This window comes from Gossypium hirsutum, chromosome A07, assembly GCF_007990345.1.
Source record: "Gossypium hirsutum isolate 1008001.06 chromosome A07, Gossypium_hirsutum_v2.1, whole genome shotgun sequence".
NCBI classification, from domain to species: Eukaryota; Viridiplantae; Streptophyta; class Magnoliopsida; order Malvales; family Malvaceae; genus Gossypium; species Gossypium hirsutum.
The window spans coordinates 1564083-1580314 of NC_053430.1; the positions used below are offsets into that span (position 1 = coordinate 1564083).

At 31.1% G+C, this 16232-nt stretch overlaps 3 protein-coding genes across 3 annotated transcripts; 2 read left to right on the forward strand and 1 right to left on the reverse strand.

Annotated features, from left to right (window-relative positions):
- The first annotated feature begins 3693 nt into the window (after positions 1-3693).
- Positions 3694-6242, forward strand: LOC107929860 (uncharacterized). Its single transcript, XM_016861385.2, has 6 exons — positions 3694-3956; positions 4668-4727; positions 5293-5409; positions 5499-5619; positions 5699-5816; positions 5908-6242. Exons 2-6 carry the CDS (start codon positions 4718-4720, stop codon positions 5965-5967), a joined length of 426 nt encoding a protein of 141 aa, XP_016716874.1. The 5' UTR covers positions 3694-3956; positions 4668-4717; the 3' UTR covers positions 5968-6242.
- A 317-nt stretch (positions 6243-6559) lies between these two features.
- LOC107929868 (UBP1-associated proteins 1C) lies at positions 6560-10890 on the reverse strand. The gene is made up of 6 exons (XM_016861401.2): positions 10690-10890; positions 10522-10596; positions 9847-9977; positions 7796-8291; positions 7459-7572; positions 6560-6902 (listed from the first exon to the last, which is right to left on the reverse strand). The coding sequence occupies exons 1-6, from the start codon at positions 10774-10776 to the stop codon at positions 6840-6842; spliced, it is 966 nt and encodes a 321-aa protein (XP_016716890.2). The 5' UTR covers positions 10777-10890; the 3' UTR covers positions 6560-6839.
- On the forward strand, positions 10654-15392 carry LOC107929849 (WD repeat-containing protein VIP3). Its single transcript, XM_016861372.2, has 3 exons — positions 10654-10788; positions 12846-13226; positions 14666-15392. The coding sequence occupies exons 2-3, from the start codon at positions 12876-12878 to the stop codon at positions 15281-15283; spliced, it is 969 nt and encodes a 322-aa protein (XP_016716861.2). The 5' UTR covers positions 10654-10788; positions 12846-12875; the 3' UTR covers positions 15284-15392.
- Positions 15393-16232: the final 840 nt, after the last annotated feature.

Sequence of the window (16232 nt, forward strand, 5' to 3'; positions counted from 1 at the left end):
TATAAATTAATTTTGCAAATAATTAAATAACGATGGGCGGTGGGCTCCAACAAAACGTGTCTGCTTAGGGTTCTTTTCTCTTCCGTTCTCCGACAAATGGGTAGTTTAATGATGGATATTGTTCAACTTCTATTTGTAACGGGCCACCGATGCAATACACCGATACTGCGTATTTCAAGTTCAAGCCGGTTTTCGAGCCCATCTCATTGGTTTAAAATTTTATAAAATATTAAAATATATTTTTATTTGATATGTGATATATTTTATAATTAAATTTAAAATTTTAAAAAGTTAAAGTTGGATTCAAGCCAACTTAAAATCTAAGCCTGATTTGATTCAAGTCAGGCCATCGAGTTTAGTGGGTTGCTTAACCCTTGGACAGGTCTAAGTCCGAGTTTAAAGAGTTGATTCTAGAGTTTTAGGATTTGACAAAAGACGTTCTCGGGTGGATCTTCTTGAGATCCAATGATAATTTATGTTACTTCCTAGAATGATAAAATTTCATGCGGGTGAATTTTTTTTCGAGTTATTTAATCTACCAATATTTTTTTTATTAAAAGTGATAATGCACTCTTCTAAGCAAAGCAGGGTGGTAAGTAGATATATTCATGGATTGGATCAATGCTTGATTTAAAAAAATCTTGACCAAAGATTGAGTTCAACCAGCCTAAAAAACCATGTTTTACTAGTTATATATAACAATAATAATATATTTTTATTTAAATTTAATTATAAAAATATTTACATGAAATTCATTTTTATATTATTATAAATAACAAAACAATTCGAGTCAAGCTGATCAAGATTGAAAAGTATAAACTTAAGTACAACTATGAACTCCTCCAATGGTTATGTATGACAAAATTTAGAAATATTATTATCCAATAATTATTCCCTTAAAAACATAGGAAAAAAAAGGGCAGAAAAACAACAAATAGTTTATTGGTAGTTGGTACTATAAAATGCAATCATGGTCGGCATGGCAACAACTGGTCCATTTTGAAATTGATTGTATCTAAATTTATTTATGGGTATTGGATGGAATAGTGGGTGGGATTGAGTTTCGTCTTAAAATATTTTAGATAAATTATATTCAATATCACTAAAATATTAATAGATTTATGTTTTGATCACTTAATTTTAAAAAATTTATAAAATGGTCACTAAATTAATCGAATATTTTAATTTAAGCCATTCGACGGTAAAAGTATTATGGAGACTCTTATACTAGGAGTCAGATTACATTTTGATCTTTCTACTTAGAAAATGGGCAAATTAGTCTTTGTATGCTAAGGCAAAAAGCAAATCGATCATTTTGTTAAAAATTTTATCTATTTCTACTATTAAAAATTGGTCATTGTATATCAGCATGACGTACACGTGGCGTGCCACGTGTCACAATATGGTTATTCTATCAATCACGCTATTTTTTAATAGTATAAACGGATAAAATTTTTAACTGAAATGATCAATTTACTCTTTGATCTAATATACATCAGCTAATTTGCCCATTTTTTAGTAGAGGGGCCAAAATGCAATTTGACTCTTAGCACAGTTGTCTCCATGGTACTTTAATTGTTACCAAACTATTCGAAAGTTGTTATTTAAGTCATTAGGTTGTTAAGTTTTTTTTTTTTAAAGTCCGGCTAGTGAGTTTCAAGCAATGATTTAACGACCGGTACGGTGGATCAATACCCATTGACGATTAGAAAAACATATATTAGATTTTAGTTGATCTATTGGTTAGTATCGGAGATCAGAGAAGAAAGTTGTTTGGATTTTGGTTTACAAATTTGTGGTGTTCAGTTGTTTCATAAAAGAAATTAACTCGAACAAGTGGAAGAGGATAACTTTCGATTAGTGCGAGTGGTGAGAACAGAGAAAGTCATACAACAACAATTTTAATAGCTCAATGCCTTAAATGAAAACTTTTGAATAATTTAGTGACCACTTTGTAACTTTTTAAAGTTAAGTGGTCAAAACATAAACTTACTCATAGTTTGATGACCTTGGGTATAGTTTACACTCTAAAAATTTGGTTTATTTTTGGTAACATTTTTCACAATATTAAATTTTTTTTTCTTTCCTAAAAACCTATTTAATTAAATTGATTTCATAAATTAACTAAACAACAACTAAATCCGAAAAATACCAATAAGTGAAATTTATGTAAAAAAAAGTAATATATTAATAAAATTATATGTGTAATTTAATTTTTAAAAACAATAACTTTTAAAAATTGAACTCAAACACCCAATTATTTACCTTTTTTTATTATATTATCAATCATATTTTCAAAGTATTATTTAAATATTTTTATATTATTTTATATTTTTCACTCACCTAATGAATGTACTATAAATTTAATATAATTTAAATTAATATATAATACCTTAAATACGAATGTGATTTCCTAAAATATAGCAATATAAATACATGAAATTGTCAATTTTAATTTAGCCCTTAGATTTTAATAAACTTACTTTTATTTTTCAAATATAATAATACAATAAATTATTTATATTAACATTTCATAAAATTTAAATTTAAGTAAAAACATCCTTGTTAAACAAATACTATTTTTGTTGGTTTGTTCTAATAATATCACCTTTTAACTCTTATTGGTAAAAAAATTAAAATTTAACAAATTCTAATATGAAATTAAAAAAATATTTAAGATTTAATGATTATTTTTATTAAAGTTTTTAAAAATTAGTAAAGACAATTAATTGAAAAAACATAAAAGAAAAAGAGAGTAACCACAAATAATACCGGAGAATAGAGGAGTCAAATTATGAGATAAATCACACTTTAGTCCCTAAATTTGACATTTTTTATTAACTTGGTCCTGTACTTTTTTGTTTCAAATTAGGCTTGAAACTTGACAAACTTTCCCACTTTAGTGCTAATCATTGGATTTTTCTAAGTTATAATGACGTGACACTTTAAAATTATGATATATTATCACCTAAAATTTTATATAAAATCTATAAAAATACCAAAAAAATTTACAAAACAAAATTTAAATATTATAGTCAATTCTGCACTGGTTCTGACTGTTCTGGTGGAAGCGCACAATTCTAATAATAAACTGGTGCAACCAACTTCCTTTTCCACACCACTTAAAATTTCTATCCGTACCGGTCACACCGGTCTGTTCCGTTCAATTTTAATCACACTGGCTTGAACATTATACACTAGTTGATGCATAAATAATATTAAAAATGATAATAAATAATAAAAAATTTACCGAAACATTGTGCACCGACCAGTGCATATATATTTTATATTTGAATCTTAATTAATATAATTCATTTGAGGATTAAAAATATTTTTATACACGTTTAAAAAAATTGATACTAAAATATATTGATACTAGAATACACCAATTTCAATAATAATAATAATAAAACTACATATTTGTAGATGCGATAGTGAATACTTTGATTTGCATAGTAAAAATTCATCGTAGCTTAATAAAATTCAAATTTAAGGATTAAATTGAAAAACAACTGTGAAATTTCTAGATAAATAACAAATACAAAATAATTCAAGAAAAGGTGCACTAAAAGTTTCATTTATCCCTCCAATCAAGGGTTTAACTGTCATTTCACGGTAGCCATCGAACTGAGAAAATAAAAAAGAAATATTTAAAATATGTTTATTTTATTACAAGCAATGATAAGGATAAATAACAAATTAAGACAAGCGGCAAAAATAAAAAAATATATCTTTTTCCGTAATTTTCCACCATTATTACGGATTCAATGCCAAAAGACACAAACCAGAAGTCAAATTTTCGCTCTTCTTTTTCATTACAAAAAGTATAATTTTTCGGCCTTTGCTTGTCATCTCAAACACTCTTCATTTAAATTTACATTTCTTTTTTAATTTCTTCGATTGACATAAAGAATAATCGATCCAAAAAGCTTCACTCCAGTTCGAGTTCTTCGCAGGCAAGTTCCTCTCTTTCTTTTACTTTTTTATTTTTGGATTTTAGTGCTGATGATTTTTTTATTGTTAATCTTTTTTTCTTGTTCATCATTAGCTTGGGATTTATTTAGTAATTATTGATCCAATTAAAGCAAATTGGAGTAACGAATCATTGAAATATATTAGATTTGTAATCAATTTTTTTTGAGGGGGGTCAATTTTGTTTCTTTATTTTCCCCCAATTGATAAATATGTATATATATTCAGTTTATCGATGGATAATTTCCCAATTTTAGTTGAATTCATGAATTCTTAGGACTGATTACAGCGAAGTTTCCAAAAAAAAAACCTATGATTTTTGTTGTTTGAGAAATTCTAAGAACAAGTTGACTCTGATGAAAAAAATATATATATATTTTTTAATTTTTAATTTTTAGTTCTTAATTTGCTTTGGTGATAGTATAGCTAATTCGGAATTTTTTATATGATCCCGATAGTAGATCAAATGCCCGAACTCCCGAGCTCAAAGACATAGTCAAGCTTAGTGATAATGATAAAGATTTGCATGTGTCGACTGGGTTAAACCCGTCGGCACATGCGGTTATCATCATCACTCGAGCTCGGTTGTATTGGGCATTTGATAGGCTAGCCGGATTGCATCGAATTTTGACTGTTCTTGTAAATATGAAACAAAAACATGTGACTGAATAGGAGTTCTTTGTCATTTGAAGCAGGGAATTTGTCCTTTGGAGTGTACGCCGAGGAGTTTAAAGGCTCCGAACACATGGATCATGGTAATCTTCTTCATGTTTACTAAATTTATCTCCTAAATATGTTTTCTTTTTTTTTTTGTAAAAGTACAATGGAAGCCTGGGAGTCGGTTTTATTTTGTACCTTCTACTTAAAAAATGGGTAAATTAATCCACATAGGTTAGATCCTTGTACGTCAGCATATGACATGCCATGTATTATTGTTTGATTATTCCGTCTAGTTATGTCAGTTTTTAATGGTACAAATGGATGAAATTTTCAATAAAAGGGGTTAGTTTACTTTTTGATCTAACATGCAAAGGCTAATTTACTCATTTTTTGAGAAGAGAGGCCAAAATGCAATTTGACTCCTAGTATAGAGACTTGTATAATACTTTTATCCCACTGTTTTCATTTCTATTGGTGCAATGCTGTTCGATTATGTTCATTCCTCTTCTTTGAAAAAAGGTTGTCTTAACCTGTTATCGGAGACATTCCATCATGGCAATAGAAACGAGTAGTTCATGTGGATTTTAGAGAGAAAATAAAGCAAATGATTGAATCTATTAATTAGTTTCCTAACTACAACACTACCTCGTAATCTTGCAGGTGTTGCTGTCGAGGAGTCTGGGAGTCTGAGAAACAGCCTCGAGGTTACAAAATCACTTTCTGATAAACATCTTGATCTTTTAAGGCCGTCTGCTCGGTACTATTCGGTATTCAAAGGTATGAACTCCATTAAGCTAATCACATGTTCAATTGGGGATATTTTGACCTGTACTTGTAGCTTTATCTTAATGAATAAATCATGTTAGGGCAAGCACCCGATGCAGTGGGGAAAGGCAAGTACACGCTTATCAAAGACGAGGAAGACTTCCAAACGGGGATTTTCGACAAACCTCTTCCGTGTTTTGGTTGTGGGATTGGATGGTTTTCGTGAGTACTTTTCAACTCTTCTCTGTTTTCCTTTCTTCAGTGTTTTCCATTTTCTCATGTCGTCTCTATTTCTTAACAGCTTCCTTGTAGGATTTATGTGTCCATTAATGTGGTACTATGCTACGTTTCTCTATTTCGGAAATCATTACCGTAAAGATCCGAGAGAGAGAGCTGGCCTTGCCGCTTCTGCTATCGCTGTAAGTACATCCGACCATCACCTTTCCCTTTCTCCTCTCTTATAAATAACTTTTGTATTGATCAAACATGCGTGGTCCGACTTTGTTGTAGGCAATGGCGTGTTCTGTTGTAGTGTTGATCGTAATAGTTTTTGTTTTGTTTTCGACTTAATTATGCGGAACCGAAGTGCGTTCGTACATGTTGAAAATGCATGCAAAATCGAAAGCATCAAATGCATTAGGTGCAATGAACTGAATCAACATTGTGCCATTTGCTGAGAGGATCATTGTAAAGAAAACAAATATTTGAGACAACTGGGTTTGTTTGTTTATAGAAATTTATACAAGAAATTTATCATTGCCATTTTAGAGAACCGTGAAAATGTATGAGGCTATTTGTAAGTAATTTGATGAGTTTCATTAATGCAATAAAACTTGAATGGTTGATGGGTTTCGGTATTTATGGAGCTGTTTGTCTCATTTCCTTATATAAAATTATAATTTTACCCTTTTAAAAATTTAAAAAAATTTAATTGAATCGAATTCTATTAACTTTTAAATAATTTTTAATTTTAATTATTTGATTTATTAATTGATCAAATCAATAATTTGATTAATTCTAATCAATTCAACCACTAAACTAATTTAGAAAGCATTGTCAATTTGAGGATATTAACTATTTTTTTAAGAGTCATGTTCAAAAATATAATAGCTTTTAAAAGGATTGATTTTTAAAAAAAATGTAAGTAAAAATCAAATTAAAATGAGATCGAATGAATTTGGTGGCATTAATCCATAAACAAGGTACAAAAATTTAAAAAAAAAACAGTTTCTGAAGCATTTGCAACAATTACTAGATTAAGCCTCAACCGAAGGGCCAGCTACAAAGTTGATTCTCAAGCAAAACTTACTAATAAATTACTGGTTTTTTCATTAAAATGAGCAAAATTGAATGAATTGACAGCAAACCTGCCATCGAAACCGATTACTGGCGGCATTGCCATGCTTCACACACAAAAAGAGCTTTCATAAAAAGCTCGATTTTCAGTCTTTAGCAGCTAAACGGACGTAGTTGCCATCGATCAAAAATCTGTCGTTCGAAGTAATCTGCATTACAAGAGAAAAATGAAGATTGTGTTGTGATGAACGAAACAAGAGCCTCAACTCCTAACCAAATTCACATAAACGAGAACCCCAAATTGTGACTCATTGGTCAGGTGTCGCAAGAGTGTTGCCTACTGTGATGTGTGTGTTAGCAGTGATTTGCTCCAACCAAAGGTGCGTGAATTATACAAAGAAAAAAAAAAGGGGTACACTACAATAGAGGTTATTCAACTATGATTTTTTTTTTCTTTTTTGCTCACTAAATTATGAAAAGATACAAAATGATCACTTAACTATTCGATTTTATCTTTTTTTGTCACCAGCCGACTAACGTAAAAATGAAAACATCCAAAAATTTAAGATAGTTGGGTGACAGAAAGGACAAAATTGAATAGCTAAGTGATCATTTTATAACTTTTCACGGTTGGGTGACCATTTTGCAGCTTTTCATAGTTGGATGACAAAAAAAGAAAATAAAATATAGTTGGGTGACAACTAATGTAGTTTATGCAAAAAAAAAATCTCATAGAAGGACCCTTGACACAGAACCTCCTCTTACCTTGTGCTGCAATATTTCACTTAGTTGAGACTTGTCTTCATCTACACCGGATTCTCGGAGGGCCTTTAGAACCCGTGTTTCCAGCTTCTGCATCTTTAAAACTCCATCAGGACTCTGCCACATGCATCGAAAAGAAAGCATAAATGCAAATGCATGGACAAACTGAGGGAAAGATGGTTGTAAATATAATAAACATGAAACGACTTTGCATCAATGTGCCTCTGCTTAGTTCCCGATCATTCTTTCACTGTGTTTATCTTAACAAAGCTACGGTACGGATTTAAGCATAACAAGAAAAAAAGTATGAAATCAAATGAATCTTAATTAGGAGACGTACGGATTTCAAGGTGTCTTTGATCAACTTCTTCCACTTTATCTTCTTTTTCTTGTCTTCTTTCGTAGAGGCGGATTCTACTTTATCTTCTTTTACGACATTATGCTTGGATTTCTTTGCCTTTCCCTTTGCATCATTTACTTCTCCATTGCCCGTTTCAACAGAGCCGTCACCCGCACTAGTTTTTTCAGTACCATCCGTCACAGACGCATCAAGCTTTCTCTTTTTAGTTGAAGGTAAATCTCCTTTTGTTGCTTCTGAGTTGATTTGGGGTTGACCATCTTCAGGCAGATCCTGTGATTTGGCATCTCCAACAGATTTATTCTCCGGCAGCTCACCATTCTCTTTATTTTCAGCTGAAACCTTTGATTCCGGAGCGGATTCTTCCATCTGTTTAGGTTGTTGCTTAGCATGAAATGCCCGAGCTTTTGCCCTGTGCTTCTTTCCGTCGGCATGAAGAAGCAAGGTCTGCTGACTGGTAGCCTTGGTATTGCAAAGACTGCCAAATACATAGATAACGACGAGAACCTCCTCAGATCACGAGCCATAGAACGATAAATAACAAAAAGACAAGGATTAATACACAAGCAACATTTTACACTGTGATAGTGCTCGGACTATAGATCAAGAGCTCAAAACAAACTGCTCGAGAAATGAAATGTCAAAGTCACTATATTCGGCGATTAGCCAGAACATTATTAATCGATTCATCAAATGACACACCAAAGAAAATTCAATTCCAGTAAGTTTGGTGTTTTAAACTTAAAAAGATCAGATTCTTGAGTATTGGCCCTAGAAATATACTGCTAAAGGACAAAAACATTAACCGGAAACAAGAAAACCACAAGTCAACCACAGAGATGCATTATTCAAGAAAAATCTTTATTGCAAACTATAGGTTTGGAACTCTCTGCAATACTTATCAGGGCAGCAACTAGATAATTCAAAAATTGAAATCGTCTCCACCGGCATTCTAAGCTCTGAACCTATTCAGAAATCTACTGGCTTCAGGCTAGGCGCATTGCCTGTTCACTACCTAGGAATGCCACCGATTACTAGAAAGCTCCCTATGAAGGATCGTGAGCCTTTAAATCGAAAGGCGACTATCCTATGCTGGAATAATGCTACTTAACCAAGCGGCAGTCTTCAACTTACAAAACTATCGATGTCAAAACAGTTAAAGTACTTGGAAGGTCCCTGTATTATAAGGATATGATCAAATTAGTTTCTCTATTATTAAATGGATCAATTTAGTCTTTATACTATTAAAAAGAATCAAATAAGTCCAAATTGTAACAAAGGTAACTTTTACTATATACAAAATGTCTTGAAAATTATTTGTTTCAATTGCAATTTAATTCCAAACAAAAAATTTCATTTATATAGCCATAAAAACTTTAACAATAAATGATATTTTTTTTAACAATAAATGTTAATTCTATTCCAATTTGCCCCAATTTGATTCTTTTAATGGTATAGGGACTAAATTGATCCATTTAACAGTATAGGGACTAATTTGATCAGATCTCTATAATAGAGGGACCTCTCAGATACATTCACCGTGTCAAAACTATATCCTTCCCAAACAACGCATTAGTAGACATAATCAAATGAAGAACACTGATAACAATCGCTGCAAAATTAGAGCGGACAATATTAACATTGCACTTTGTAATCCGCCATGTTCACATAAATTGCTTGTTATTGTCGCTGATGATATTTACGGTAGCAATTAAAATGCTTCTTACTACTTATCCGAAGAAGAGAATTCTCCAAAATATACTTATAATTAAAGAAACACTCCCATTTTTTTCCTTCATTGTACAAAGCCATTTACGATTCTAATCTAACACCCTTCACAACTTTTCAGTTAGAATTGAGCTTATTTAAGTTAAATGTTTCTACCAACGGAAAACAAGCTGTCAACAAAGAGATTACAATACGATCCTAAGGAAATCTCTTGACTCATATAGTCCTCAACAATATCTTACATGTCAACATAATCAATATATATTCAATCATTTTAAACATAAAAAAAAAGTGTAAAAATTTACCTACAAAACCATGGAGGACGTTGAGATAACCCGACATTGATATCAATATCAGGTTTTTCCTTTGTTTGCTTGTTGGGTTTTGAATTTGAACCACTTGGTGTTTTCCCTTGTCCTTTAGGACCATATTTTTCCTGAATATAAAACCAAAAAAAAAAAATGTCAGTCAGATTACTTATCAGAAATTAATGTCTAATTATGGTTTTAGTCCCTCTACCATACAGAAACTCGAGATTTAAGCCATTACTTTAATTTGATATAATTTGGTCATTCATACTTTTTATAACTTTATTAGTAGGTCCAACTTGATAATAACGTGCCACCATTTAAGTAATGACGTAAATTTTTCTTTCATCCATTATTCAGTCAGACTATCAAAAAATGTTCAACCAATAATAAATTTTCATGTCAACTAAGTTTTTTTTTTTTCTCCATTTCCGTTTTACTGTCTATATTCAGATTTCATGAATGCTACTCCCAACAATGTTATCTCCGAAGTTCAAACCTACGTTGTTAAAAACAATTTGGACCTGCTACTAACATTATATAATAATAATGTATCAAATACTGTCAAAACAAAATAAATATTAAATCTTAAAATTTAACATAGTAAAGGGACTAAAACCATAATTACACCGGAATTAAATAAATAAGATTTTAAGGGATTAAGGAACTTACCATCTCAGTCATGCACTGTGTATGGCTTTGAACATTTTGCTGCCCAAAAATCACTCCACAATCAATGCATGAAAGCTAAAGAATCAACCGAAACAATAATGGGTTAGCCGAGAATTAGAGATTAACCAAAGAAAAAAAAATGATTTTCTAAACAAAGAAGAAGAAGACCTTTGAAGCAGAGCAAATCCTGAAGTGATTTGGTAACTTAGGTTTCTTCAAGTTCTCGCCGCAATCCTCGCATTGAAACCAGACCATCTTTCTTGTTAGGTACTTTTTCCTTCTTTATGTGATTTTCCGGGAAAATTTATGGGAAAAATAATCAGAAGGAAGATGATGGTTGTCTTTGTTAAGGGGTTTTAGGGTTTAGGGGTTTTCTTGTTTTGATTTCATTGTTGTTATGGAATATTCGAGATGATTTAGGAGCTAAAACGCAGCGTATGAGCTACTACTAAGACTAACGGTAAAATGGGCTTTTTAAATCAAAAGATGAGGCCTAGTTGAAATATGTAAATACGTAACGTTAAAATATGCTATAAGTGACTAGATTCTTAATTAATTTAGAATTTAGTTTTTTTTTAGAAATTTAATTTTTTTTATTTTTCGGATTTAAAAACTTAAGTTTAATTATTAATATTATTAAAATTTTATTGTAAATTTAAATTCATTACAACACTATTTTTTTCTTAATTTAGAATTTAGTCCACTTATTTTTACTTTTAAAATTTTAATCCTTCTGTTTTTTTATATTTAAAAATGTAAATTCAATTATTAATACTATTAAAATTCTTTTTCTAAATTCAGATCTAGCACAATATCATTTTTTTACATGATTACCAAGTGATTTTTTTAATTTCAAAAAATTACACTAACAAAATTGATAAAATAATTCTAACGATGCTAATAATTATATTTAAATTTTAAAATCCAAAAAATGTAGCTTTAAGTTGTTCACTAACATGGTTAAAATATTATCATATTTCTCTTCTTCTTTTTTTAAAGAGAAAAATAGTTAAATTCTAAAGGTTATGTGTTTTTTTTTAAATTTGTTTGGACCGTTTGAAAAGAGAGAATAACTAAATTTACTTGTAAAGTTAAAAATTTTCAATCGTAATCTATCAAATATTTTTAACTATGATAATAGACTCTTTTTAAAATGGAATTGTTTTGACAACAACATAACTCATCATTTATTTTCTTTTTCTTTTTTGCTTTTGCCAATAAGGGAACCAGAAATCATTAACTCCATTGTAATATCCTTCATTTAAGAATTAAGAGTTATACGTAGTTTAATCACTGTATAAAAAACTATTTAAGGTAAATTATAAATGTAGTCATAATTTAAATTAAATTTTTATCATCAAGTTTTAAAAAATTACTATACGGTCATTAATGTTATTAATTTGTTATGTTATGATTATTAAATTGTTAATTAATGTTAATGGTATAGCGGCAAACTAACATGACATCGTTAATAATGTTATATTTTTTCCCTTCCATTTCACGTGAATATTATTTTTTTCCCCTTATCCTTCTAATAGTTTCCATCTTCTCTTCTTCTTCTTCTTCTTCTTTTTTTTTGACTTCTCTTTTTTCAAAAAGTTTCCATCCTCTCCTATTTTCCCATCATAAAATCATAAATTAGTATATAAGATTTGAAAATTCAGTGATCAAAATATAATTCAAACTTATAATTTATTCAAATCTTATCTTTTGAGTATTTTTTATGTTTGTTTTAAATTTTATGTTCTAAGTTCGTGGATGCCTTTTCCAATAAGGTTGTCTTCAAAATTCGAACTTATATTATCTCCTCAAATATGAATATTTGCTTAAAATTACTAACCGTTGTCGTAGCGTAAAATGATTTACGAGGCTTCATCTTTTGTTAATATTTGCATAAAAATAATCTAACTTTACATGATAATACAATTTGTGTAAGATATGTTAACAATTTTTTAAAAAGTTACAATGAAAAGTTGTATCATAATGAATTTAATGAATATATTTTTCACATCAAATTTTAGAATTAGCAAAATTAATAAACTTAATAGCTATCATTTGGTCAATAATAAAATTTTAAAATCCTAAAAGTACAAGGACTAAAAATAACAAAATTAAATTATATGGATTAAATCCACAATTTATGCATAGTACAGGCACTAATAACAAAATTTAACCTACAAAAACAAAATATAGACTAAATTTAAATTTTAGCTAAAGTATAATGATCACTAGCAGAATTAGACCTCTTGAAAAGCAAAATTTCAAAACCCCAACAAAAACCCCAAACTTAACCAATAATTTCTATTTGTAATATCAAATCACAGATTGAGCTAGGGTTCTTAATTGTTACAAAGATGGCAAAATCAATGAAACTGGCAGGCCTAAAATCCGTTGAAAACGCCCACGACGAGTCGGTTTGGACGGCCACTTGGGTTCCCGCCACGGGCAGCCGCCCGCCGCTTCTTTTAACGGGCTCCCTCGACGAAACCGTTAAGGTGTGGAGGCCTGACGAGCTCGACCTCGTGCGCACTAACACTGGCCACTGCCTCGGCGTCGTTTCGGTGGCCGCTCATCCTTCCGGCGTGATCGCCGCCTCCGCCGCGCTCGACAGCTTTGTTCGCGTGTTCGACGTTGACACCAACGCTACCATCGCCACTCTTGAATCTCCTCCGTCTGAGGTCTGGCAAATGCAATTCGATCCCAAGGTAATACTTCTTGTTCGACTCTTTTTTTGGGAGGAAATTTAGGAGAATTCATTATAGCCGTGGAAAATCGATTAATTCATGTATTTGTCTAGATTTTTAAATGGAAAATATGCCATCCGTCCTTGTAAGTTGATAAAATTTGAGATTTAGTCCTTGTACTTAAATTCTAATTCAATTGTTGACAATATTAGTATTTTCTGTCAAAAATATGATTAGTGTACAAAGTTCATAATGATTTGTTTTTACAGTTAGTATGATTATTTGGGTGTATTGGTAGCAAATTTTGACAGAAAATAACCGTGTCAATGATTAGACTGCGATTTCTAAATTGAAAAGTATGAGGATTTAGTTTTAAACATTTCAAATATAAGGACTTAATCATAAATTTTATTCAAGTATAGAGACTGACTGCATATTTTAGCCAATTTTTAAAATCTGAAGGCCACTCATAAATGGTACTAAAGAGTTCATCGAAATGAAAGAAATTCGAATAAATCATGGATTCTTAATGTTAGATTAATTAAACTAATGAATTATATAGTTTTCCAACGCCTCAATTAGAATTATGTCGTTACCGCAAAAATAAGCATTTTTTTTTCCTTCATTTTTCCTTGCAATAAATGATATTTTGATTCTAGACTTTCTAGTAATGAAGCCAAGCTTGGCTAATTAAGCTCTCACCAAGAAGCACAAATCTCTAATCTCAGTTGGGACCCTTGCTATTGCAAGGAGGACATGAGTTTGAATGCGTTTTTCCTATGACTTAAGGGTTTGATGGGTTATGTGTAGAAGTAGGTATTGTATGAAAAAATTATTTAGGAGTTCAACTTTGCTACATTTCTTTTATTGGGGTAGTAGGTGTTTGGGGATTGAACCCAGGACTGTTGTGCAGGGACAAAATCAGAAGTTTACCTTTGGGGGAGTCAAAATTAAATTATAAAATTTGAAAGGGGTTAAAGTACAATTTTATGTTTGTATGTGCTTGTTACTTAGAATTTTAAAGGGATTAAATTTTTTTTAAAAAAGTCATCTTTGGGGGATCAAAGTATATTTTTACCATTAAATTAATAATTTTAAAACTTCAAGGGACTAAAACAATAATTTTCCATTTGGGGGGGGTGGGGGAGAAGGCCCCTGCCTGTCCCCCTTGGCGCCATCCCTGCTGTTGTGAACTAAGGATTTGAACATAAGTCTTTTGCTAGTTCACCTATGGCTCAATTGACCATCTTTGCTACATTCATTGTTATATAATGTATTTCCTCTTGTCTTCTTTGAAGAATCTCATGGGGACTCTGCTAATTTTCAAGTTGTAATCATGTTTTTTGTGAGTTCAGGGCTACATCTTATGATTATGATGAACTTGTTTGTGATTGTAATTTATGGTTTAAGGTGCTCGAATTTGTTTCAGTTGTGTTTCTAAAAGTAACTTCAAAATTTAGGGTACAACACTTGCGGTTGCCGGAGGGGGTAGTGCATCGATCAAGTTGTGGGACACTGCGACGTGGAGGTTGGTTGCAACTTTATCAATTCCTCGTCCTGAAGGATCCAAGCCTTCTGACAAAAGCGGCAGCAAGAAGTTCGTCCTATCTGTCGCATGGAGTCCCGATGGAAGGCGACTTGCTTGTGGCTCGATGGATGGTACAATTTCGGTTTTTGATGTAGCTCGTGCCAAATTTCTACATCACCTTGAAGGCCATTACATGCCTGTAAGGTCTCTTGTGTTTTCTCCTGAACATGATTCACGGAAGCTATATTCGGCCTCGGACGACGGTCATGTGCATATCCATGATGTTGAAGGGAAAGCTATAATCGGGGCCATGTCCGGTCATACTGGTTGGGTTTTAAGCGTAGATGTAAGTCCCGATGGGGAGGCTATTGCAACTGGCTCGAGTGACAAAACTGTTAGACTATGGGATTTTAAGATGAGAGCAGCTATACAAGTAATGAGCAAGCACACAGACCAGGTATGGGCAGTGGCGTTTCGACCTGGTGGGCGAGGAGGTCGCCTTGCTAGCGTGTCCGATGACAAGAGCATATCGTTGTATCATTGTTCTTGAGTGTTTCGCCGCTAGTTGAAATAAAAAACCAGTAAGGATATATTTGCATTACAAGATGTTACATTTTTAGCTATGGCTATTGATCCAATGAATATGAGACTTGGCTTTAGATTTGGTTCTGTTTACTTATGTTGCTTTTCAGAAATTTGTTATCTGAAAATGCAATCTATTCAATGGGAAATCTAGACTCATTAATTCTAACCTGAACCTAAAAATTTTATAGATCCAATTTGATTTGGTTATAACGTCAACAATTTAAACCTAAAATGATATGATTTTTAAATAATCCGAACATAAAATAATCCAAATGAATGACATAAAATAATCCAAATGAATGACTTGAAAAAATTTAGAATTGAAAAGGACTCAAATCTTGAATAACATCGAAAAATTTAAGGTTAATGGCATCAAATGTCCTAAATTATGGGTTGAATTCTAAATTGATCTTTAAATAAAATTAAAGCATAGTTTTAACTAAGTCATTTTATCAATCTTAGCTTTGACATTAAATGTCAATTTAAATATGATGTAGTTCATTTTTTAAACACATGAATTAATAAACATTTTTAAATACATCATATTTAAACCGACATTTAATGCCATAGCTGCAATTAAGCTAATCGAAAAACTTAATTGAAGTAATACTTTAATTCAAGCATTTAATTGAATTGTTTTAAAATTTAGACACTACTTTAAAATTTGACTCATAATTTAAAACATTTTGTATAATTAACCCAAAATTTAATGTATAAATATCTAAATAAAAATAAAGTAAGTTTATTTGCAAAATAATGGCCTAATGTTAGAGTAAATATTAATCACATTAGTGATTTTAGTTCCTTAAACCTGCATTTTAATTTAATAAAGGATTTTGGTTGAGATTTTAAGCAAAAGTAATGGCAAATGTTGAGTATATTCTCTGTGGCTTGGAGACTCCTTTTAAAGGATT

Excerpts from the sequence above, each read along its gene's own strand:
- LOC107929860 (XM_016861385.2), top strand. Across the intron at positions 5,620-5,698 it reads TGTGGGATTGGATGGTTTTC|CTTCCTTGTAGGATTTATGT; the intron begins GTGAGTACTTTT and ends ATTTCTTAACAG. Across the intron at positions 5,817-5,907 it reads TTGCCGCTTCTGCTATCGCT|GCAATGGCGTGTTCTGTTGT; the intron begins GTAAGTACATCC and ends ACTTTGTTGTAG.
- LOC107929868 (XM_016861401.2), bottom strand. The coding sequence starts at position 10,776 with ATGGTCTGGTTTCAATGCGAGGATTGCGGCGAGAACTTGAAGAAACCT. Across the intron at positions 10,597-10,689 it reads GGATTTGCTCTGCTTCAAAG|CTTTCATGCATTGATTGTGG; the intron begins GTCTTCTTCTTC and ends TTGATTCTTTAG. Across the intron at positions 8,292-9,846 it reads CGTCCTCCATGGTTTTGTAG|TCTTTGCAATACCAAGGCTA; the intron begins GTAAATTTTTAC and ends TGTATTTGGCAG.
- LOC107929849 (XM_016861372.2), top strand. The coding sequence starts at position 12,876 with ATGGCAAAATCAATGAAACTGGCAGGCCTAAAATCCGTTGAAAACGCC. Across the intron at positions 13,227-14,665 it reads AAATGCAATTCGATCCCAAG|GGTACAACACTTGCGGTTGC; the intron begins GTAATACTTCTT and ends TTCAAAATTTAG.